The sequence below is a fragment of the Primulina tabacum genome, chromosome 9 (assembly GCF_025594145.1).
Source record: "Primulina tabacum isolate GXHZ01 chromosome 9, ASM2559414v2, whole genome shotgun sequence".
NCBI lineage: Eukaryota > Viridiplantae > Streptophyta > Magnoliopsida > Lamiales > Gesneriaceae > Primulina > Primulina tabacum.
The window spans coordinates 27,257,984-27,283,262 of NC_134558.1; the positions used below are offsets into that span (position 1 = coordinate 27,257,984).

At 33.6% G+C, this 25,279-nt stretch overlaps 2 protein-coding genes across 2 annotated transcripts in view; one reads left to right on the top strand and one right to left on the bottom strand.

Moving 5' to 3' along the window:
* The first annotated feature begins 2,213 nt into the window (after positions 1-2,213).
* Positions 2,214-25,279, top strand: part of LOC142555072 (uncharacterized) — a 42,917-nt gene continuing 19,851 nt past the window's right edge. The window contains exon 1 of the mRNA XM_075665731.1: positions 2,214-2,217. The gene's annotated coding sequence lies outside the window, so the exon portion shown is untranslated. The remainder of the gene's footprint in view (positions 2,218-25,279) is intronic.
* LOC142555068 (photosystem I reaction center subunit XI, chloroplastic-like) lies at positions 13,570-16,045 on the bottom strand. The gene is made up of 2 exons (XM_075665723.1): positions 15,826-16,045; positions 13,570-14,242 (listed from the first exon to the last, which is right to left on the bottom strand). Exons 1-2 carry the CDS (start codon positions 15,970-15,972, stop codon positions 13,751-13,753), a joined length of 639 nt encoding a protein of 212 aa, XP_075521838.1. The 5' UTR covers positions 15,973-16,045; the 3' UTR covers positions 13,570-13,750.

Consider the following 25,279-nt stretch of genomic DNA (forward strand, 5'->3'; position numbering starts at 1 on the left):
TGATATCCCAGTATGTCGAATTTATCGTTTATATTGCATGCATTTTGTGTTATTTTGGCATGATTTATGTTTTCTTGTTGCTCATAAGGCTCTTGGTTGAAAATGCAGGCAATTCGTGAATAAACTGAAAATAATGGGAAACTTTCGAGAGCTATCCGCCCGGGCGCACATTTACATCAAACCGGGCGCCTGCAAGGTGTGAGAAAGAATAATTTTTGCGAAAGTCATCCGCCCGGACGGAAACTTATGTCCGCCTGGGCGCGTCGATTGAAAATTTGAAACAAGATTTGCGAAAGCCATCCGCCTGGGCGGAAACTTATGTCCGCTTGGGCGCGTTTGTAATTTTGAAAAGATTCTTGGCCGATTTCTTCCCTTATTTAAGAATGGGGAAGGATATGGAAGGGGAGGAGACACAAAAAATTGGATTCGTTCAGCAGCCAAGGAGTCTAGAGAAGGAGAAAAGCTTGGAGAAATTGCTTGGAGTTGAAGATTCGAAGATTTCCGGGCACAATTCTTCGCAGATCTCGTCTCGTCTAGTATTTCTTATTTAGTATTTATCGTTTAAACATTGTGTTGTTTATTTTCACTATGAATTCGTGTAGCTAAACTACAATATTTGTTGGGATTTAAGGGGATCCTACTCCGAAACTGATTTAGTTAATTCGTATTTCAATTGTTGATTTGTTCTTGAGTATACTACTATTTTTATTACGATTATTAAAGCATAGCTAACTTTAATAATAGTCTCATATCGTGAGTGAGTTCAAGAGAATAGCTTGTGCTAGGATTGAGTAGTATAGTCCGTGGATCTACAGTTTACATAGAAATATTAAATTGGATAGATGTCGATAGTTATAGTCCTAAGGGTCGAAAACTAAGGGATTTCATATATCGATATGCGATTCACTCTTGATAAATAATTAAAAACATTTAATTACTTCACTGAGTAGAATTAGTTTGTCATAGCTTGAGAAGGCGTGTTCAATTGAATAGGAAATCCTGCCGAAAGCATAAATCACTTTCGAATGAATTAATTAATTAACGAGAGGTAGGTGAACTGAAATTCCCAACAAATTCATTTCTCATTGAAATTTAATTAATTAATCTAGATTCTATATCTCATTATTTAAATCTTGAGTTTTATCTTTGAGTTTTATTTAATTTTAGTAGGCATAAACAACCATCCAAATTTTGTTGCTAAAGATTTGATAACTGAAAATAACAATTGCAAAATACAGTCTCCAGTGGAACGATACTCGTACTCGCGTACATTATACTATTACTTGACATCGTGCAGTTGCGATTAATTTTCGAGCATACAAAATCATATTTTTACTAAGGATTCCACAGTGCAAGTTTTGCTCGATCAATGTCCCAAATTCGGTTTTCAATCTTTTCATAATTAAAATGACATCTATTGGATACCTTAATTGAAATCCGATTTAACATATATACAAATTGTCCTGAGAGTTTCAGATCACAAGAAATTTGGAGGTACTAATCAAGCTCAGCACCATGTCCATCCTTAGTGTATCTACCATAGTAATTTTTACGCATATCTTATCTCATGACATTCCTTTTCTACTTCAACATTATATGTTTTTATCAAACATCAACACTTCATACTTATTATGAAGCAAATAGAGAAATACATGTCGTGAGTTTTGTGAATAAATATAATAAAGTATTTATAACCATACAAGTCTGTTGGGTTGAGAAACACAAGAAATTTTGATTTTGATGTTTACAAAACTTGATAATGTATTTCTAATATATTTACTCAAGTGTGAATTTGCTAGCTCAATTTGGAAGCTGAAACATGAAATCAACCAAGCTGAAAATATGGCGAGCTGCAGTGTTTTGATGATATTTCACAGCTCGATGATATAAATGACAAGCCATCAAAATGACTGAATATAAAACTCAATTTTAGACTAGTCATATTTCACAACAGCACAGTTGGATAGAAATTTATTTAAGCGTATTAGTCGCAAATTTGAGTTGATAGAAACGGAAACAACAATCAGCTTGAATAGAGCAGTTATATTATTTTTGCTTTATCTCTCAGCTCGTTTATTCAAATGGAACGATTTAATATGCATTATAAAGATAATATAATGATCTACCAATCATCTGCATAAGTAAAAATCAGAATAAAATGTGATGATAAACCATGATGAAATTGCTGGTTGTGCACAGAATGGAGAAAAAGTTCCAAATTGCTAACAACCTGATCTGTCAAGAAATCATTCTCATACAAACTTAGAATTGACTGATTCTTGATTATATGCGAATATAAGAGAAAGAGCTATAACTTTCATGTTCATCACTTTGCCCAAAAATCGACGAATCAAGAGCTATAACAAGGCAAATCCAACAACTCAACTTGTACTAGCTTGACAACAGCTCACTTGGAACATCTCAGATCAAGCCAACAGCTCAAGCTCGTAGCAGACCAGATCAGACCATCAGATTAGCACAGTTTGATCAGACTGATCTGATAATAGCTCAGTTTCAACAAATGGACAGAAATGAAAAATTGGCCATTGCAATATCAGAATTCGTACACAACCTTCTAAAACGGTCATATTATTGTGTTTGATTGTATATATCACTCTTGAAAGCCATAAATACATATTGAAGATCAAATATAATCTTTGGAAGTGGATTCAAAGTATGTGCATTCCACTTAAAGAAATTAGCTAGAGTGAGAGCAAGCCCAAGTGTTAGATACATTTGATATATGCATACACTGTAAAATTCCTCACACACAAACGCTCACACATATACATGAAGGTTGAGCTTCAAAGTACAGATGAGTGAGTCTTCACACAAAGATATTAAATATTGTGTTTGTATTCTTGGCATAAGAGACATTAAATATTATGCGGATTGTGAGATTGCGACCTAAAATCGAGTGTGCTAAGAGTTTCAATTAGACAATAATAACTCTTAAGTCGAAATGAGTTTGTACAAGAAGTTGTATAAATACAGGTCTTCTAGTGAATCCTTTCTAGGTGGAAGAAGAGGTGACGTAGGAGTTGTTAATATCCAAACATTCAAAAAAAAATTCATATATATTTATTTATTGCATTTAATAATTGCTATTGTTTTTAATATACATTATTTAAGTATTTTATCTATTATTCAAATACCAAAATATTGCATATCAACCAATTTTTTTTTTTACATATTCAACTTGCATATCTTTAAATGATTTTCAAAACGTTAAATCGATTTTTGCGATAGATCATTTTGAGTGTCTTCCACTTAGTTTGAAAATCAAACTCAATTTAATTTCTTGGTGTTCAATATTTCAAGAACCGAGCTATTTAGCTCAATGTTTGTCTTCCAAACGAACCTATCAAAGTTTATTCCTAAACAAAAAATATCCGTAAATATGATCTCCAATATGTTTGAATATTTCTTTATACATTTATTTGACACATTGGACTACACATCCTTAATATAGTCCTAACAAGTGGAAAAATAAATATATATTGAGATGTCACATTATAGAGGAATACTAATTCATAACATATTTTTTTAATACCAACATTTTCTTGAACATAAAATAGTAGATATACTTTTGTAAATTAATGAGAAAAGATCATCAGACAGTATCAATTACAAAAATATCATATTTATACAATAAAATAAATGATAAATTTGAAAAATTCAGGAATATCTATTTGATACTATTCTTGAAACTACGATAAATAGGGACCATATTATATTATAACTAATGAGAGTTAACGAGTCATGTTCACACATCATCTCTCCTCTATGGTAATCCACTCTCTGTTAAACATATATGGTAAAAACTAATTTATTGACCACATATAACCTTATGTGTGTTTTAGAAGATCTTAAATGGGTCATTATTTTGGGCGAGAATGTTCAAAATATTGTGAACTACAATTGTCTCAACCTCAATATTTTTAAACTGAGTCGTTTATCTTCTCATATGTATGACACTAATGTGCGCTCTCGTATTGGCAAGATTCACAAAATGAAAAATATATAATCAATGTGCTTGTGATTGTTTGAACTTTATCATACTTTTTTGTTAGAATCAAATTTTTGGAGTTAGACAAATAAAGTTTTTGAAGGTTGCAGAACTGATATGTTCTACTGAATTAATTCGAATTGAAACTACCTAAATTGAAGTAGTCCGAACTGATAATTAGTAACTTAAATAATCGGAGACAATCGAACTGATCAAAGCTAGCTGAATCTGTAAAGATAACTGAACTATTAGTTGGAACTGATCGGCTATATAGTCAACTGATAACTAGTTTGACACATCATCAGTTAAAGTGCAGCTACCAATCGACAAATCGTATGCAGCAGACTGCAACTATCAAAAGAAGTGCCGCATAGCAGACCGCCACAATGTACTATTGTCAGAAGAATGTTGACATATTCAGAAAGGACAAATCAACGGATATGAGTCAATTAATACATTCAATGTTACCATTGGAAGCTAAGCCTATAAATAGCCGAGGAGAGCTCAGCAGCGACAAGAACTTTCAAATCATCACTATGATTAATTTTCGGATTAAGTTATACATGATCTGTTAAGATATTTATACAGAAAAGCTCACACTTCACAGAAAAATTCATAGCTTTCAGTTTATCATCTGAGCTAAAATACTAGCACCTTAGATTGTTGTATTTGATCTTTTAAGATCAGTTGTGCTAAGAAAGAAAATCAGTTGTATAATGATAAATTGTAAAGAGAACTAAGAGTTTCAGTTTGACAGTGTTTAAGTCCAAACTGAAGTGGGTTATAACAGGTTTTGTAATTTATCAAAGTCTTTTAGTAAACAACATATCCTTGTGATAGAAGGGTGACGTAGGAGCATTTGAAGCCTCTGAACATCCATAAAATCTATGTGTTCATAATTTAAGCTATTTGTTAAGTATTCAATCTATCAGTTGGTTTATTTCCGTACTTATACTAGTTAACTAAATGATATCGACAACAAGATCATTGGAATCAGTTTTGTCACTAAACTGATTTATTATTTCGAAAAGAATCAATATCTCAAAGTGTTTATTCAACTCAACCCTTCTAACCGATCTTAACATTTTTAATTGAACTCGTATCCCAACAGAAATATTTATTTGTATGAAACTATTCGAGGGACAATTATATATCTTCCACTTTCACAAAGTAATCTTCCTCTTCTGTACCTTATAATTATAACCTTAAATCTCAATAAATTTTCCAATTAATATCAGAGTAATTACCTAGAAAATATGATGTAAAATAATTAAATAAAATACTTGCTAATACTACCAAATGAAGCAATAAACCATATGTCATGTTAACCCTTGCAAATCATGCCATAAATATGAATCAGTGATATAAAACTGTTTTTGGGTTAAATTTTTAATTTAATTATATTCATACAACTTAATTGACGGAGAAAGATCGATATTTTCGTGTGGACTAGGGAATGTGACTCTAGTTTCCTGGTAAAGAAAAGTTGACCACAGTTCCAGTACTAGCTTTACCTTAAGGCTCAGGTGGATTTGTTTTTTGTACAGATGCTTCTCTAAATGGACTGAGTTGTGTTTTGATGCAGAATAGACAAGTGATTGCGTATGAATCTTGTCAGTTGAAGCTTGATATCTAGTTCATGATTTGGAGTTGGATGCCATTGTGTTTGCATTGAATATATGGCATCATTATCTGTATAGAGAACAGTTTGTGATTTATTTTGACCACAAGATTCTGAAATATCTTTTCACATAGTATGACTTGAATATGAGACAATGTCGATAGTTGGAGTTTCTTAAGGATTTTGATTGTGATATATAGTACCAACCAGGGTGAATGAATCAAATTGCAGATGCCCTTAACAGAAATTTCAAACTAGAGTGTTGGTGTCTTTGACTATTTCAAAAGTTCATAAGCACTTGGGAAATTTAGGAAGGACTTATCAGCCAAGTAGCAACTACTACATATTTTCATATATTAAGACTGAACACATATGGTTTCTAACATCAAAGCAGAACAGAGGACTGATCCACAAATTCTAAATTGAAAGAATTTACTTAGAGATTAGTCAGACAAGTTCAATGTTGCTTTAGATGGATGACTGCGGTATCATGGTAGACTTGTGGTTTGGAATTTGACAGACTTGAAAAAAACTATACTTTGAGAAACTCATTGTAGTCGACACAATGTTCATCCAGGTATCATATCTTGAATCTTGATACCAGTGGGAAGTTATGAAGAAAGAGATTCCTGACTTTGTAGCTAAGTGTTTGAAGTGCAAACATGTGAGAATGAGACCTTGTGGTATGTTACATAGTCTTGAAGTGCCACATTGGAATTGAGAGCACATTGTTATAGATTTTGAGACACGCCTACCTTGTTCCACTCGTGGCTGTGATGCAATTTGGTTGATTATGGATAGATTGTCTAAATCTTGCCATTTTATTCCTTATTATCATACTTGTACTTACAAGAAAATGGCAAAAATGTACGTTGATCATGTAGTGAGATTGCATGGTGTGCCTGTAACCATAGTATCAAACTGTTATCATATGTTTTCTTCCAAGTTTTGGGGTAGTTTGCAATCAGATTTGGGTTCAAAGTTGGAAATGAGTATTAAATATCACCCACAGACAAGTGGTCAGTCACAGAGGACCATTTGCACACTCAAGGACATGATACGAGCAGTCGTGATGGATTTTAGTGGTGGTTGGCAGTAATCATTGTCTCCGGTTGAATTATCTTACAATAACAGTTTGCAAGAAACGATCGGGATGGCGCCATTTGAGACTTTATATGGCAGAAAGTGTAGGTCTCCGATATGCTGGGAAAATGTAGGACAATGAAAAAATTCAGTGCCATAATTTATTTATGAAATGAAAGAAAAGTTGAAATGATGGGGAAAAAGGATGAAAGAAGCCCATATTCTTCAAGCTAGCTATGATAATAAGAGGCGTAGGCACTGTATCGTGGTACTGTGAGATTTGGGCATGAAAAGAAGCTAGCTTCGCGTTATATTGATGCATATGAGATTGTTGAGAGGATTGTCAATTTGGCTTATCGTTTGGAGTTTCCGCAGAGTTTGTGTGATATACATGATGTGTTTCACGTACCTATACTATGGAAGTATGAGCCAGATCCTTATATTTTGAGGACCGTGAATGTGGAGTTGAATAGTTCTCTTCGCTATATTGAACATCCAGTACAAATTATTGATCATAAAAAAAGCAACTCAGGAAAAAGATGATCCCTTTGGTTATGCAGTGGATCACACATGAGAGCGAAGAGGCTACATGGGAGTTGGAGGCCAGAGTATGTCAGAAATGGCATCACTTGTTTAAAAATATGATGAATTAATACATGTATTCTGATTTCTTTTTTTGATGTAATTTGTTTGGACTACATTTGGTATCCATTATTTCTTTGTTACCTTACACGCATTGCATTGCATTTCATTTCATTTCACTTCATTTTATTTCATGTCATTTATATTTGTCGTATTTTTATTGGTTCGTCGTATTGGGGACCAAACCATATTTTCTTTTATGATGTGGTTGTTTTTAATGTCATAGCAAGCAATCCAGGAGGATTTGACACGTCTAGTCCAACATCATGTAGTGGTGCTTAGTAGTTTATATATATATTTATATAATATATATAATATTATCGGGTCATATATTTACTGGGGAGATTCCCCGAATAGCAGTATTGATATTTTTACGATGTTTTGGATCGATTGTTGTGTGATTGGGCCATGTCGGTTCTGAATGTGTTTAGTCCTGACCAGTGCGGTTGCAGGTTTGTGGATTAATGACATAACTTTATTTCAGATATGTAAATGTTGTTCGTGTTGCCATGGATTTTTTGGGATGTTATGTCGAAATTTTTTTAAGCCAAAAAAATTTTTTTTAATCGCTTTCGCTGTTTATTTTAATTAATCATGGTTGTTTGATCATTAAACGTTAATCAGGAGCTCGAGCTCCCACAAACACCGTCCAAGAGGTGTACGCCACCTCAACCGTTACTCATATAGGTGCCCATAGAGGAAACGCACGATATCAAAACTCATATATATATAGTTTCTAATTTTTTTTAAAAAAATAGAATGTTAAATATTATGTTAATAATTAGATACGTTCTTAAAACATTCAAATTGAAATTATGGATTCTAAAAGGGAAATGTCATGTTTATTTTAAAATTTTTCTTTAAAATAACTGGAGACTCTATGCTCTTCCTCGAGTATTACTGCTCCGGATCCTCCCTAAATTAATGACACGTGTTTTTTGTTTAACTTTTTCTTTTCACTTTATATTTGTCATAAAGAAAAACTAAATGCATTTAATGCTACAATAGATTTGTTAGAGTCCATGCCCACAACCAAAAATGTTTATACAACTTGTTTAAAAAAGGCAACAATTCATGTAAAACTCGCAAATTAGGGTTTTCATCATAAAATATGCATTGTGGTACGCTGGATGCGTATTTTGGAGAGTTGGGGCATGCTTCTCTGGCACGGGCATGCTAGGGCGCGTCGATCAAGCCCGCACAGACGCGTTAGGGCGCTCTTCCTGCGCTATTCTATATTTATTGCATGAGTTACGTACTAGTAAGGCGTATTGTTGTGGTTTTATCATTAACAAAACGCAAGATTATATGTGTTGGTTGCTTATGAATCGACATATTGAGTGGGATTGTGATACATGTATTGCATATAGGATAATAACCTTTCGTCTATATTCTCATGTCGTGCATGCGTTATATCTTATTCCTAGTAAGAAATGGTCCATTTGTATGAAATTTGTTTTGATGTTAACTAAATATAAGAATGAGAGTAATATGATTTTTGTGATACTTAATGGTATTTTATTGTTATAATTTGATGTCATCTGTTATTTATCATCTAGAGTAATAGATGAGTACATAGCAAGGGTAGCTGTTGAGTTGGGATTTCTCGGGCGGAAGGAGGGAGCAGATGATAGCGCCTATAAGCTGGATTTGAAAGGTAAGCATGTTGATAATATAAACTTTTTTATTACTAACTTGATTCCTTTTTGTGTAGGTAGCAAAGATTTGAGGACAAATATTTTTGAAGAAGGAGATTATGATATGAATCTAACCAGGGGTTACGAGCTAAATATTGGAAAGAAGTTCAAGAAAGCTCCTCAAGGATTCATGGCATGGTACCAATAGCGTACCGATCAAGTTTAGGGTAATCATAAATGTTATTCACGTGTTAAATGAGCAAGGGAAGAGCATCCATGCCGATACAGGGGTGCCACTGTGGGCATTTTCAACCGCCCTAGCTCGCCCTCGGGGGCATTTGCACCCGCTCCAGTGCGTTCCCCTCAGACAGAATTTCACAAACATGGATTGTGACACAAATTAATTATGGAAACAATATTTTGGCATTTTTGTATGATTTTACCATGTTTTTGGTTAAGTATATCTTATAAACAATATTGAAGAATTATTGATGATAATTGAATCAATTTGTGAGTTTTTCTCTCAACAAGAAAGCTTCAGTTTTGTGCACGCTTTTGTATGTTTTATCAAATCAAACTTATCAAAGTTTAATATTTTGTGGTGTTTGTCGATTGTTCTTCACTCGGATTGTCAAAAACGAGTTCTTTGAAGGTTCTTTTGAGTACGATTGTTTAGCTGCTTATTTATTACTAAACCATGTGATTCAAGGACTAATACACATTACTTGTTTTCAAATATTAAAGATCGAGGGTGAAAGAAATCATATTTTTCATAGGATCGAGAGTGCGACTGGGTTTAGTTCGCGTTTGCTTTTCTTGGGTAACCGAATTCGCATCACAATTGTTTTGTGCATTTACTTCAGTTTTGCTTGTCCAACTGTTCTGCCTTATTATTTATTGTTCAAACCGATTCAGTAAGCTTCTTCCACACATTTGTCTAATTGTTGGTTTCATGGAGCCAAACTGTAACGTCCCGAAAATATGAAGGTCCACGTAAACCACATGCATGCAATTTATTAAATTTTTTTGTATTTTATTAAATTGTTTTAATGCATTAAAAGCATGTTTATTGCATGGTTATGTGTCTTAAATATTGGTTAAATTATTTATTTAATTTTTTTAAAAAAACAATTTTAACGATGCATGACTTATGATTTGCATTATTTTAAATTATTACATGTTTATTTGATGCACTTTAAAATTTTTTCTTGAGTTTTGTGTTTCAGACGAATATTCGATGCGGGATCGAAGAAAGAAGACCGACGACGATTTAGGCGATTTTAAAATGTGGTATTTTATTTCAAGTCAAGAAAGTGACATTTTAAAATGATTTATTAAGTTTTTAGCATTCTTAAATCTTAATTTAATTTTTAAGTGATTTTAAGATTTTAAACTTTTAGGGCTAGTTTGGTAGGTATGATTAAAGTTGGATTGTTTAGTTGTACATTGTTTGGTATGTTTTTTCCAAGATGGTTTGACTAAATGGTTGACTCTATCTACTGTAGGTGTAGGAGAATAAATCAATGTGTTTTTGGAAGGAATAATTTAGTCCTACTACAGTAATCTGCTTTGCTACCTTTACATGACCAAATTACCCCTTTGAAGACACGTAGTAAGAAATTGAAAATTAAACATTTGCCTAACCTAATTCACTCCTCACTACAGACACGATGGAGGCAGCGGGCGATTGAAGAAATGTGCTCGCAATTACACGATGCAAACCAAACACTGTCAGAGCTAACTTCCGATGAGAAGGTGCGTGTTGCTGAGATATTAGTGGAGAACCCCAACAAATTAAGTCTGTTCTTGCGGCTTGATGAAGACGGGAAGCTCAGTTTAAGCAAACGGCTACTGAATCCATAGATTCTGTTGTGATGCGGTTTGAAGTAAACATTTTTTGGCAATGGCACTGCATTGTTTTGGGTCTACCTCGCTCATTCCTTTTCTGAGACCTGCTGTTGAAGCCAATAGGTGTTAGTATGCAGCTTCTGTTGTATCTTTGGCAATTTGAACAGACCGTTAGTGTGTGGCTACTGTGTGGGTACTTATTGCGATTGTTAAATGAACTATATGATGCTGGTTTTTGGTCATAAATTTGGACATGATTTTTGTAGTTTCTGCAAATCTGTTTATATTCCGTTGACAGTGTTTTGTTGTGGAGGGAATTGGTCTTATTTTTATAGCTTGTCGAATATATTATATATTTATGTTTTGTTTTCAACTTGGCAAGAATGGGTCAGTGCTCTCTTTAAGGATTTGTGTAAGATAATTGTTTCTCAACAATTTTTTGTCTAGTTGCACGTCCCTTTTGTGAATTGCATTACAAATCCACCAGATTCTAATGACAGCTGTTTATTTTCCTTCTCTTATGTTCGGTTTTGACTGTGTTTTGGATAAAGCCTTTTCACTTGGGTTACATTCATAATCTCTCTGCATGGGCAACTGAACCTTCTCGAGCGAACCATTTCTTTTCAAGGATCAAAAACATGTAATTTCCGGGAGGATCTAAGTTTCTGAGGTGAGGAACAAGTTCAGATCTTGGGGTAGGCGAGGGGGAAGGAGAAAGAAAAATAAGAAAAACGTAACTGGAAGGGTATTTTGGGAATAAAAAAACTGACAATAATGTAATCCTGCATTTAAAAATCACACCAAATATCATATTATATATCACACAACATACATATCCTCCTCTATCATACATTTATGAATCTAATTAATAATCATTCAATTATCCTATCACACGAACCAAGCACACCCTTAAGGTTTAATACATGTGTATTTTAATTCAAATTTAGGGATGCTATTATTTTAGTGGGGAATTAGTATTTTATTTAGTATACTAATTGATTATTAATATTTAAATATCCTAATTAAACTATTTAATGATCTCCCCACTAACCCACTAACACACACACACGTTACTCTCACACACACATACACATATACATACACTTGGCCTATGCACACACACACATTTCATTGCATTCCATTTCATTTCTCTTGGAAAAGGCTAGGGGTCTAAGTTCTTTCAGCATCCACCTTTTCATTTCTAAATTTATGAAGATTCACGATCCTTTTCGGGTTCCGGTCATCCCCGTGTTCTACCGCGTCGATATTCGTTATCTTCGAGCGTTTAGACATAAAGGCATGTATATTCTTTCGTTTTCGCATCGATCTTGTCATAGTAATTATTTTGATGTATATTGTATGAAAAATATGTGCAGGTTATGCAAAAGTTTGAGCAAAAATGTTTGAAACGATTTTGGATCAAAATTTTGGGTCTCAAAAACCGAGTCTGCTATCTTTTCAAATACTGTAAATTTTCGGTCGATTTTCTGGAAGAACATTCAACATATAAAATGTATCACTTTTTGATACCTTCGATTTGACAGTAAATTCGTAATTTTTGGATAAGAAACGAGCGATTTATGTTCATTTTCTTGGGAATGCTCACCCAGTCTAATCCTTTCTGTCTATAATCATATCAATTATTATCAAATCATTTCAGATTACGGTAATCAAAATCTTCGGGCCTTACAACACGTCTATGTTTATGTATGTACGTTCAAGTTTAAGTATGTACGCTCTACTTTAAAATACACGTGGTTTTATTATGTATTACTCGTTATTCTCAGTTTATATATGTTGAGTCTTTAGACTCACTAGACTTGATCGATGCAGGTGAGGACGAGTATGAGGAGACAAGAGGTGGTGGTCAGTGAGCTGGTTCGGACTGCGCAGTGGACTAACCCGAGGACCGCCTTAGTTTTAAGGATTTATGCATGTTGATTCAAATGCTCTAATTTTAATGAGTTTATTTTACGATGTTTAAACGAATATCCTTTTTTGCAAACTTTGGTTGTAAATGTTTTTATTCTAAATATTTTAGACGAGTAGTTTATTTTATCATTATTTGAAAGGTTATTATTTATTCAAGAAATTTTTATTTTTTCGCAAATTTTAAGTATGTTTAAAAGTACGGTACGCTACACAAACCGATGAAAATTACACTTCAACATTGTTAATCCAACCAAATTAATTTTGAGATTTTAGTGAGCTTGTTTATTCACCTCCTAATCAATCTCTCAATTCTAACCAAATATATTTTCAATATATAGTTTTTTTAAAACATATTTCAACTTCTATAAAAAGAAAACATTCAAATTCTGAAAAAAAAAAAAAACATTTAAGACTCGGATCAATCAATAATATGTCATTAACAAATCCATAAACCATTTAGACCTCAAATAAAAGGATTAATTTATAGTAGAAAATTTCTGATTTAACCCAAATTAGTCACTCAAGTCTCAAACACAAAAACCAAACCAAACCAAACCAAACCAAACCGTTTATCTATCCATGCAACACATGAACTCATGTCGTGCCAGGGTCCGTGCCCCTAAGGTCTCTGCCCATCGCAGGGACTTAGGCATGGATCTGCGGGAAGATCCGACCGAGCCTCGGCCCATTAAAGGCATACACACGAGGATCGAGTTCTATATGTATGCGTGGATCTGATAAAACCGCAACCAAATGCAATACATGATTATATTTCCCAAACCTCACTCCTACACATATATTTCCAACTACTTTTCCATTCAGACACCAAAAATATAAACAAAACATTTCTTGAGTCATTCACCACAATCACATAACACAAACATATGATGGACAATTAACAACATATGACATCGAACCAAAGTGATCTTGATGCTGAATCCTCTAGTATACAACATAGTCCAATCCAAGATAATTTTTTCACTTCACAAAGTAAGGAAGATCAAGAACATAGAGTAGAAAATAAGCCCAAAGGACACCAGAAATCCCACCAAAGAAGAATCCACCACTAAACTGAGCCCATCCCTCCGCAGTCTGCAACTTGTCAGCCTCCTTCTTTCTCCCAGTTAGAGTCAAAGTTGGTGCAATTGAGGGCTCACCTTCTTTGAATGAAGCAATCCCATACATTGTCAGGCAAATGCTGAGGATGATCACTAGGCCACCTGCTGCGAGCGAGCCTGCTGCACCATGGTAGGGCGTGTTGCGCAGCGGGCCCGTGACCGCGAATGGGCCGACCAAGAGATATCCGTGGGCCAGGCCAACTTCGATCCCGCGGAGAAGCGGGCTTACGGCTGTCCGGTAGCCAGGGAGGTTGGACAGGTACCAGGCTATCAATGGGCTCGACGTGATCGGGGTCTCCAGGCTTCCGATAAATGGGTCGCCGTTGATGGGTTGGATCACTTGGTATGTCGGCTGCAAGTGGATTAATCAAAGTGAATCAATATGAAATTCATAGGAGTCATTTTTATGAACCTATGGGTAATAAGTGTTCTTTTGAAAATTTCGATTTTTTCTCCTAAATATTTGGTAAAAATCTATCGACTTAACGAATTTTAACGAGGACTAATACATACTCATTAGTATCATCCTCTTGGGCATTATTTGGTGTGCACAATAAGGGGTGATTGATTTGTAATCATTTACTTATCATGTGTTTGGTGTGCATGATTAAGATTTTGATAGGTCCGTTAAGCACGCACCCGGCCCGAACTGTATGCATTATTATCCTCTTGTTGGTGGTTATATAATCATATGGAGAGAAAGGATGATGTTTGATTAATTTAAATTTTTCTTTAATATCCTAAAGTTTAAAATAATTATAAATTCAACAAATTTAATAATATTTAAACATATTTTTAATTTGACTAATATTATAAATAATTTAATTATTATTGATCATATTTTAATTATTATTAAATTATTTTTAGCCATAATATTATAATTGTTATTAACCATTATTTAATATTCAAATTTGTATTACTATTTTAATTATCACAATAAATGAATATTTATGTTATTATCAAATTTTAATTATTTTTTATAATATTGATCGATTTTTTTAGTTGTTTTCAGAAATTAAAATTAATGAAAATTTAATAATTAAAATAGTATTTTAATTTTATTAATAATTTTTTAAATAAATTAATTATAGAAATTTTATTTATGTATTCAATCATTTTAAGAATATATTACTAATTAATATATGATGAGGGCATTTTAGTAATCATAATATAATTAACAAAAATAATCAAACATGTTAAAATCATGTCAAAAATCATATAATTCATCATAATGTGTTATTTATCCTTACTTTTTTATTTTATAATCACTCTTATTATATATCATTTACTTATCTTATTGCACGAATCAAACGATGCCTTAGTTCATTAATAACAGTAATCACGTGCGTTTCTTATGGTAAAGGATCATGAGAAACTCGAGAGCAAATTATGGATGAAGTTTTGTAAATTATGAACAAATTTCAATTGCGATCATGCAATTATCAATTCTAGAATATTAAAAAAATTGAAGGTTATATTATCGATATAGTTTAATATAATTATTAATTTTTTTATAATATAATTCTACAAAATATCTTGTAAACATAAATATATCTCTCAAAATAACAAAACCGCAACTTTAAGAACCAAAAACCAATCAATGAATATTAATAGTAGAAAAATTAAAACCGACTACATAATTAGAAACGAAAATTCAGCCAAAGTTTCCATTAAGAGGCATGCAACATATTCACCAACGATATGAATAACTCATTCCAGTCAATCCAAAGTACACGTTACAAGAAATATGATATTTTCAACATTGCGTGCAATGCTCGCTGCGGAAAGCCGATTTGCATGTTGCGAAAGATATTTTTGTTGTAGTGAAATGTTAATTGGAGGTATATTTCAAATCTGAAGTTATTTTCCATCGAAAATAAAATGTCGTAGTAACATATGAATCCTCTAAAAAGACTCGAATTCGAGAACCCGAACCTTTTCGGCCTGGATGGCCTTTACGGCGAAGGATCTCTTGGTAGAAGGTAAAGCTCTGAAGGCAGATCCCGGAACACCCTTGGGAGGAGCTAGTAATCCCCTCGAGCCATAGGGGGTCTTCAGCTGGACAGCCATTGTCGAGGCCATTTTTTGCTCAAAAAATTTTATTTTTATTAATGTGACAGGAAAACTATATAGTCGGGAGGTGTTATATCTTTTGCATAAAAATTTGTGGTAAACATTTGGACATCGCTACGTTTTCATTGGCTACTGTCCTTTTGCAATCTTATCCCTTATCCACGTTTGTTGTCGTTCGAATTATACGTGGGATTCCCTTATTGTCCTTCCTTTTTCTTAGTCTTTTCCCTCACTTTTTTATTTATTTATTTACATATAGATCAATTATTAATTTGGTATATGAAGAAAAAAAAATTATGAATTGATACATTTAAGGTATATTTGAATCAAAATTGCAAGGATATAATAATTGTGTTTATTATGTTGAGAGATCGAATCCTAACGCTTGGACTGATGTGCGATTTAAAATATTTAGGTTAAATTGTTACTATCAGCTATAATACCCCAACAAAAACATAATTTCGCTACCAATCTACATTACGTTATTTTTCATTGATGCAAAAAATATGTATTTTATTTTCTTATATTTTTTTATGATTTTTAAAGTTGTAGTTGATTAATAGTAGAATTTTGATAATATATTTAACTACTTTTCACTTCGGCAATTTTCAATTATGAAGTAATAGATAGTAATCGACTTCGGTTATAGAACTGGCGAAGTAAGATACTGTTTTAGACTTCGCATGTTAAAAAATGGGACTTCACTTGAAATTTTAAGTGATGTTTTACTTCGTAAACTATATTTAATGAAGTAATATATTACCAAACTTTTTTAATCTCATAGTTTTGAAGTAAAAATCGTGAACCAAATAGTTTTTAACATTAACATTATATATTAAAATTTTATTCTCCTCTCTTTCATTTCATCATCATCAAGTCTCTCGATCCCTTTCGAGAAAACCCTAGCCGGCCAATATCTCGTTCGTCGACGCTTCACCACCACTGCAAAACGATGCATCAACATTAGCATTTAAAATATTTTTGTTTTGACGTTCAAAGCATTCATTGGGCATTGTATGATTTAAAATATTTTTAGAGTTTTTAGATATGATTTACCTTTGCGTATATAACGTCGGTTCCAACTATTCCGGATTTTAAGTGGATATAGCCTTTTTTTGTAAATCTCTATGAATGAATCTTCCTCCTTCTTGCATCGCCAAATCAAATCCATGATCAGGAACTTTGTTCGTCCTATAGATCGCACTAAAGATCAAAACGAAGTTTGCATTGGAATTTAATGGCCGGAATTTCAGAAGTCCTGTAGTGTTGCGGCGATGTCGGTGGAAGGGTGGCCGAAATTTTGTTCTCCAAAATATGGGTTGGCCGAAAATTGTGAGGGAGAGAAAAAATTTTGTGGAAAAAATTTTGTACAAAAGTTATGTTATTTCATATAACCTTTTCACTGAAATATATATAAATTTTGATTTTTAATCAAATCAGGAATTCAACTTGAATCTGGACATTGTAATTTCATTATTTAAAATTCTTACGTAGTATTCTCTTTTAGAATATTGCACGAGAATTTTGTACATAGTAGTTATTACTACTAATATTATTATTTAATTAGTGAGTTAAATTTTACTAAATAAATCATTATGTACTTGACGAGCAGACAACTCCGATATGTCGAGGGTACAAATCTCGTTCATATAATAAAAAATGAATATTAAGAAAGACAAAATTTTCCACTAATCTATTTTTTGTAGCTGCCAGCTTTGTGAACTTTTTCACTAAAATAGGCGGTTTTACTCTTCTCACTTAATTATCTGTTAAGCTAGCTTCCATATTTTCCATTACGTGAAGTCAACTTAAAAAATCCTTTATAAGAAATCTGTTTGATCTTTATCAAACTACAGTAGTCAATTTCAACTCCTTGAACTTGACTATCTCAATGGGAACAAACAATTCAGTACTTGTATGACCCTCAATGGTTCAGAGCTAGAACTAAAATTGGGTTCACAATTACATTGTGATTCAGAATAACATTTATTCTTATCTGGGCTTATCCTAATTATCTTCATTCTTTTCATCAACTCCTTGATCAAGAATGTCAGAATTCAAATCTAATCGCACCCATTAGATCATGGTAAGAGCTTCTAATAGCATCACCCATAATTTCCTATGTATCATTGATTTTGCCTGTAATAAAGCGTATAGTATCAATCAACTTCGGTAATAACATCGGCGAATTGTTAATAATGAAGTAGTATATACCAATCAACTTCGGTATAAAGCCACTAGTTACTTCGGCGATTGTTAATAATGAAGTAGTATATACCAATCAACTTCGGTAATAACATCGGCGAAGTAAAAATTTATTTTTTACTTCACAATTTAAAAAACACGGGCTTCACTTCTAATTTTCTGTAACATTTTACTTCGACAGAGTAGTTTAGATTGATAATTTATGAATCAAATGAATGTATTTTAAGTTATATATGTGTGTGTATGTACATAGTGGTATTATTGTATATTAATTAAATTATTTTGATAAAATGAAAATTATGTTTTTACTTCACTACTTTATTAAATTAGTGTGATAGTGATCAAGAATTACTTCGTTAAATTAAAATTGTGTAGCAATAAAATATAATTATTTACTTCAACACTAAATTAAATGATGAAGTAATAAAATACAAAATAAATCTTCATATTAAAATTGTGTCGAAGTTAAAAAAAGAATTTACTTCATCACAACTCAATAATTGTAAAGTCGTTTTCTATTAATTACTTTACTATAATACAAACAAATGAAGTTTTTTAAATTTACTACTTCGTCATTAAAAATAAATTGTAAAGTAACAAAAGATCTCTATGACGGTTTTTAAAAAAATCGATTTGCGATGATTAGTGACGGTCGGTTTTAAACAAATTGGCGACGGTTTTAAATATATCGGCGACGGTTTTTAAAAACCGTCGCTATTTAAACCCGTCGCTAATAAATCGGCGACAGTTTTAATAACCGTCGCTAAGAACCACAGTTTTAAAAAGCTTTCGTAAATTAGCGACTGTTTGTTGAAAACCGTCGCTATTACATTAAAACCGTTGCTAACTAAATCGGCGACGGTTTTATTAACCGTCGCTACTAGCGACAAATTTTACTCGCTAACAGCAATAGTTTTATCATAAACCGTCGCAAATTGACTATAAAATGACGGCTCTTCTACCATTTCCCTCCCCAACACTTCACATCTTCGGTTCATTTTTCTCTTTCGCGCGATTTTAGTTACGCTTTACGGTAAAATTTTAACTTCTATTTTTAATTTATGATTATGAATTTTATTTTTTTCGCTTATTTTATCACAAAGTTAAATAATTTTATAGATTATTTATAAATTAAAAAATGTGATATTTAGACGATTGAAGGGAATTATTTAAAAATATTTACAAACTAAACATTTTTATTAAATTATAAAATAAATTTTTTTTTAAAACAATAAAATAAAACTAGCGACGATTTTAATTAATTTCGTCGTAACTACTTAGCGACGGTCTTGTTATCTACCGTCGCTAAAATAAAATAAAACTAGCGACGATTTTAATTAATTTCATCGTAATTACTTAGCGACGGTCTTGTTATCTACCGTCGCTAAGTAGCGACTGTCTAATTACAAGACCGTAGCAACCTAGTGACGATCTAATTACAAGTCCGTCGCTAATAGCGATGGACTGGAATTAGCGACAGTTTCTCAGTCCGTCGCTAATTTATTCCCACATCCTCTATTACTTCACAAAAATACAAAACATGTGAAGTTATACAACACATTTACTTCGTCATTCAATGTAAACTATGTAGTTATATATAAGCTATTACTTCGGCATCGGTCTAATTCCGGACCTATTTTCCCTCATTGAACCGGCCAACGACTTCGCTAATTTCTTGGATACGACTTCGGTGATAATGTGAAGTAAAATGGTACCCTATTACTTCACGTGCGTCTACTTCGGCAATTATCTACCTATTAATTCATTGAATATGCGAAGTAAATCAAGGAAATTCTACTAGTGTATGGTCCCTTGAAATCATATATCCTGATCGAATATGCAACCATTAGTATATCGAGAGTTGTAAATGAATTCGATAACGATGTGACGTATCTTTGAGTAATAATAGTGACATCGTATGTGCAGCTAGGAAAACACATTTCTCTAAAGCACGTGTCTTCCTCTGGCAAGAGATTTCTTGCATTATTATTTCATCAGATCAATATGATATCTTCACATGTAGGAAAACGATGAATCCCTGACTATAATGCATTGACTCCTATATATTTTGAAACTACACCGAATCTCGCTACATGTTGACCCTCAATGGAATCAATAAACGAATCAAAGTGCATGATAGAACATAGAGCCTCAATGTTGTCCTGGGTCAAAGGAATAATTGTGTGCAATCATAACCATTGACTATTTCACTCGGTAAGTGATAACCACTTAGACAGTCTGATGGAGGGTTTTTCAATACATTATCAAATGATCACTCAATTGTAAGAACAGAAATAATCATGTCCTTACCAATGAAATATGACGTTTACATCATAGAAGCTAGTCTCAAACTCAAACGACATTTATCCTTATTTTAAGAGGTTGATTCGACTAAGAAATTGTTTATAATATATATCACACTTCCTAATGAGTTTCATGATCTTTCGTTATGAGGCTGACCTCATGGTACCTATTGTATTCAATGACTTTATATATGCAGTTTGCATTGGTTTATAAATAAAGTAATTGTCATAATTAGATAAAATCATAAAATATTATTAAATAAAGATTGTTTTTACATAAGAGTCGATAAAACACAAGACACAAGTTGTCTCGCTGTGCACCTACTCTAACAATCTCTTACTTGTCCTATAGCCAACTACCCATAGATTTCAGACTCGTTGCTTCATGATGCTTCTCAGACAATGGACTTGGTAAGGGCTTCGTCAGCGGATCAGCAATGTTATCTACAGAGGTGACTCTCTCCATTGATATGTCTCCTCTTCCCATCATCCCGAGGATTACGTGGAACTTCTTCGGTATATGTTTCGATCGTCGATTAAACCTCAGTTCCTTTGCTTGAGCAACGACACTGGTGTTGTCGCAGTAGACGGGGACTGTTATGGCTAGAATGCTGCTATGACTAGCAATATCCTAATGAACTTGAGCATTGCGACTGGAGAAAAGGTTTCATGATAGTTAATATCTTGCCTTTGAGTATACTCTTTTGCTACCAATCTTTCTTTGATGGTCATTACCTTCTCATCCACCACAAGTTGAATTTTGTAAATTCATTCGCATCCTATGAGAACAATTCTCTCGGGAGGTTCTACTAGGGACCATACTTGGTTCATAAACATGGGGTACATCCTGGACTTCATGGCTTCAAGCCATTTGGAAAAATCGACATCTGATAAGGCTTCTTTGAAGTTTCTTGGATCACATCCATGAATGTGCTCTTATTGTCCTTGTTCAAGATGTAGGCTCATCGTCTTATGTGGCCTTGAGACCCTTTCGGATTTTCTAGGAGCTTGTGTTTCTTCAGCTGGCCGTTGAAGTGTGGGTTCTACTATTTCATAAGTGGGTGATTCCCGAATCTCTTCGAGTTCCGTTTCCGCCTTTTCTATTTAATAGAAATTACTTCTTCAAGAATATGGCATTCCTTGAAACAAATTTTTTGTTTCTTTGGGATCATTAAAATAATATCCAGCAGAAATCTTTGGATATCCCACAAAGTAGCACAAATTGGCTCTAGTACCCAATTTGTCTCCTACTGCCTGCTTCACATAAGCATGACATCTCATATTCTTAAGAAAGAATATTTGGGAGTTTTTCCATCATATCTCATATGGAGTTTTATTCACTGTCTTTGTATGTACTTTGTTCAAAATATTGCCTTAGATTCAAGCTCAAATCCCCGAAGAGATGGCGATTATTCAGTGAATCACATAATAGATCCAACCATGTTCGATTACAATGTTTCGATACACCATTCAATTGCGGTGTGGTTGATGGGGTCTACTATGAGAGAATCAAATTATCTTTAAGGTAGTCTTAAAATTCAGTACTTAAATATTCTCCACCTCGTTCAGATAAAAAATTTTAATATTTTTTCATAATTCTTTTTCTACTTCAACTCTAAATTCTTTGAATTTTTCAAAAGTTTCAAATTTGTATTTCATTAAATATATATACCCATACCTCGAGAAGTCATCACTAAAGGTAATGAAGTATGATTGATCATATTTCATGTTAACACTTAGCGGGACACACACATATATATAGATCAAATTCAATTGATCATGAGCACATTTCGTTTTCCCGTTGAAAGGGGCATTGGTAATATATTCTTTCAGACATGAATCATACATTTCAAGAGAGTTTACCTTTGACATGTCAAACACGTCTTCTCTCACTATTTTGTGCATCTTTTTTTTTTGAAAATATGTCCTAGCCTAATATGCCACCAGTATGCTTGATTTAGACTATCTTTTTTTCTTTTGTTTGTTGTTTGATATCATGTTTACTTGTATATCTTTAGTTGGAATATATTTTATTTTTAAGTTATAGAGATCGTTTTGTAATTCACTCGTTCAAATTAAATATTCATTCTTGTAAATATTGCAAACGCATGTACCAAATAAACAAGAAAGTCCATTTTTATCAACATAAAAATGGAAACAATATTTTAATTAAGTAGGGAACATATAAAACATCTCTTAGAAGTAACATAAAATTATTTTTTAATACTAAGTAAATGTCTCCTATGGCATTTGCATCAACTCTTGCTCCATTGCTCATCCTTAAGAAGATCTCACCATTCCTTAAATTTCTACTTCTTTTCATCACCTGCAAATTATTGCATAGATGAAATCCACATTATGTAAGGTCTAGAAAATTCGAACGACGTAACCTTACTGCATGCAATTTTCGGTGTTACTAAAATATGCGTTTAATTATTTTAAATCATTAAATGCATTACTATTGCATGAATATGTGTTTTATTTCATGGTTTACTAAGGTTCCATGTATTAGGGCTTTTTAGTAGTATTTCACGCTCGAACGTGGAACGGAGACTGGAGACATTTAAGGAAAAATATTTTATTAAATAATTATTTTTAATTAACTAATATATGGTGTAATTAAAGGTGATTTTCAAAAATGGGCATTGGTTGGGTATTTTTACTCGTCGGATAATATTTTAAACCAGTATGCAAAATTTAGCGAGTCGGTGAGTTTTTGAGGGTTCAGGCAATATTTTCAAAAACGTACCTAAACGAAATATCTTTCAAGAATGGTTTTGGGCTTATTGGGCCTAATTTAATATATATTGGGCCTAAACTCCTTCACATCCTTATTATTTTAATTAATAGGCCCAATATACATCTATATTATAACAAACCCTACCTCCCAAAAACCCTAACCCTCCGTTCTCCCTTTCGGCTGCCCCACCCCCCTACTCCAACAACTTCTCGTGACCACCAGCAGCCTTTTTCTTGGATTTTCTCAAAAGAATTCATAGGAGCTCTTCCCCGTCCCTCCGGTATCTGTTCTACGCAATTTTAGTTGCGTTTTCTAGCGTTATTACGCAAAGGCACGCCAATTACCTTCATTTTCTCGTCTTTCACACCATAATACGTGTTTTGGATGGATTATGCATGATATATGTCGGTTCTAACGTTTTAAATTGATTTTACATGCGTTTCTCCATGAATATGATTTTCTTGCCTTGTTGTACATCAAATCCTGGCTCGGTTGATGGGATTCTGCCCCGTCAGGGGTTCGAAGGAGGTTCTACATCAAGTGTTTAGGAGTTTTAGGTGATGTTCTGGAGGCTAGGTCACGCTCTTGTAGATGACCGATCGGGCCTTTGAGTTCAGGATAGGTTGTGGCTCGATCGAATGTTTCGGGCAGGACAGCAGTGTAAGGGATGCTCCATGGATGTGGATTATACCCTGGTGGGTCTGAGACATGGCCTAGAGCAGCTCGTACACGGCTGGTCTCAGGCTATGGGGAGATTGAGGAAGCTAGTGGCGATTAAGTTTCGGCTTTAGGTGATTTTGGGTGTTTCATGGTAAACTGAGGGGTGCGCGTACATGAGGCTGAGGGAAGTGGTTAGGTTGGTCCATGAGGGTCTAGAGGTGGGCTAGGAGTGGTTGGTTTGAGGCTAGTCTGGTCTAGTTTGGGCTAGGATTGAGTTTTTGAGGGCTAGGTGCATTAGGGTTTGTTAGATGCAAGTGCAGAAATTTTCCAGCAAGGGGCAGCTGGTTTTAAGGGGTTCAAAATGGCTGGAATTATGTTTTTTAGGGGCTGGTAGGGTGTGATTAATTTGTGGTTAAAATTTGGGAAAGTTTGGTTAAGTTTCGGGTTTATTCGGGTTAAAATCGGGACCCAGGTCTAAATTTTAAAACGAATCGTAAAATTTACTGAACGGGCTCGAGGTTACATCTAAGAAAAGATTATAAATATGTTTTGAGGTGTTTTAAGGAGTTTGGTTGGCTTCGGATCAGAATTTTGAGATCCAGGGGTAAAATGGTCAATTAGGGTTTCCAGGGGCAAAATTGTCATTTTGCACCAGGGTCGAGTTAGTAGTCTTGGCAGCGCCCTGATAACAAATTGACATATTTTAAATGCATATTTAATCAAGAAAATGACTTTTTATGGAAATACGAATATACGTTGCATGCTTGATTTTGAAGAAATTACGTACATGCATGATTTCTAAAAGTGATCAATATGATGATATGTTTTGAAGGATGAGAGTTGGTTGTGACTACTACAAACACGAACACGAACATGTAAGGACAATGCTCAGTGGATGGGTAATACTGTCGCTGATGTCCCCGACGCCGGGTACCATGGTTATACGTAGATGGATCCATCGACTAGAGCTGATACACAAGTCACAACTAATGATTTGAATTCAAATAAGGAAAATGAACATGTATATAATTATATGATGAGATATGTTTAGAATATGTTTATGTTACGTTATGTTTACGCTCATGCTTTCAAGATCATGAAGTTTATTTTAATTACAGTACTTTTCACTATTGCATGTTATGTATATGTACTTGTTATAATGATTCAGATGTGTTGATTCTTTAGACTCACTAGGTGTGAATGATGTAGGAGAGCATGATGAGTTTGAGACTGAAGGCGCCGAAGACTGAGTAGGTGGAGCTGGGGATGCACACGATGACCTGAGGACCTTGCATTTTTCCGCACTACATGTTTATGGGTCATGGACGAACATTGTTTTATATTTTTATATACGTTGATGATACGACAGGCTTTGATTGTTGCGTTTGAGTTCTTTTAAATCAGTAGT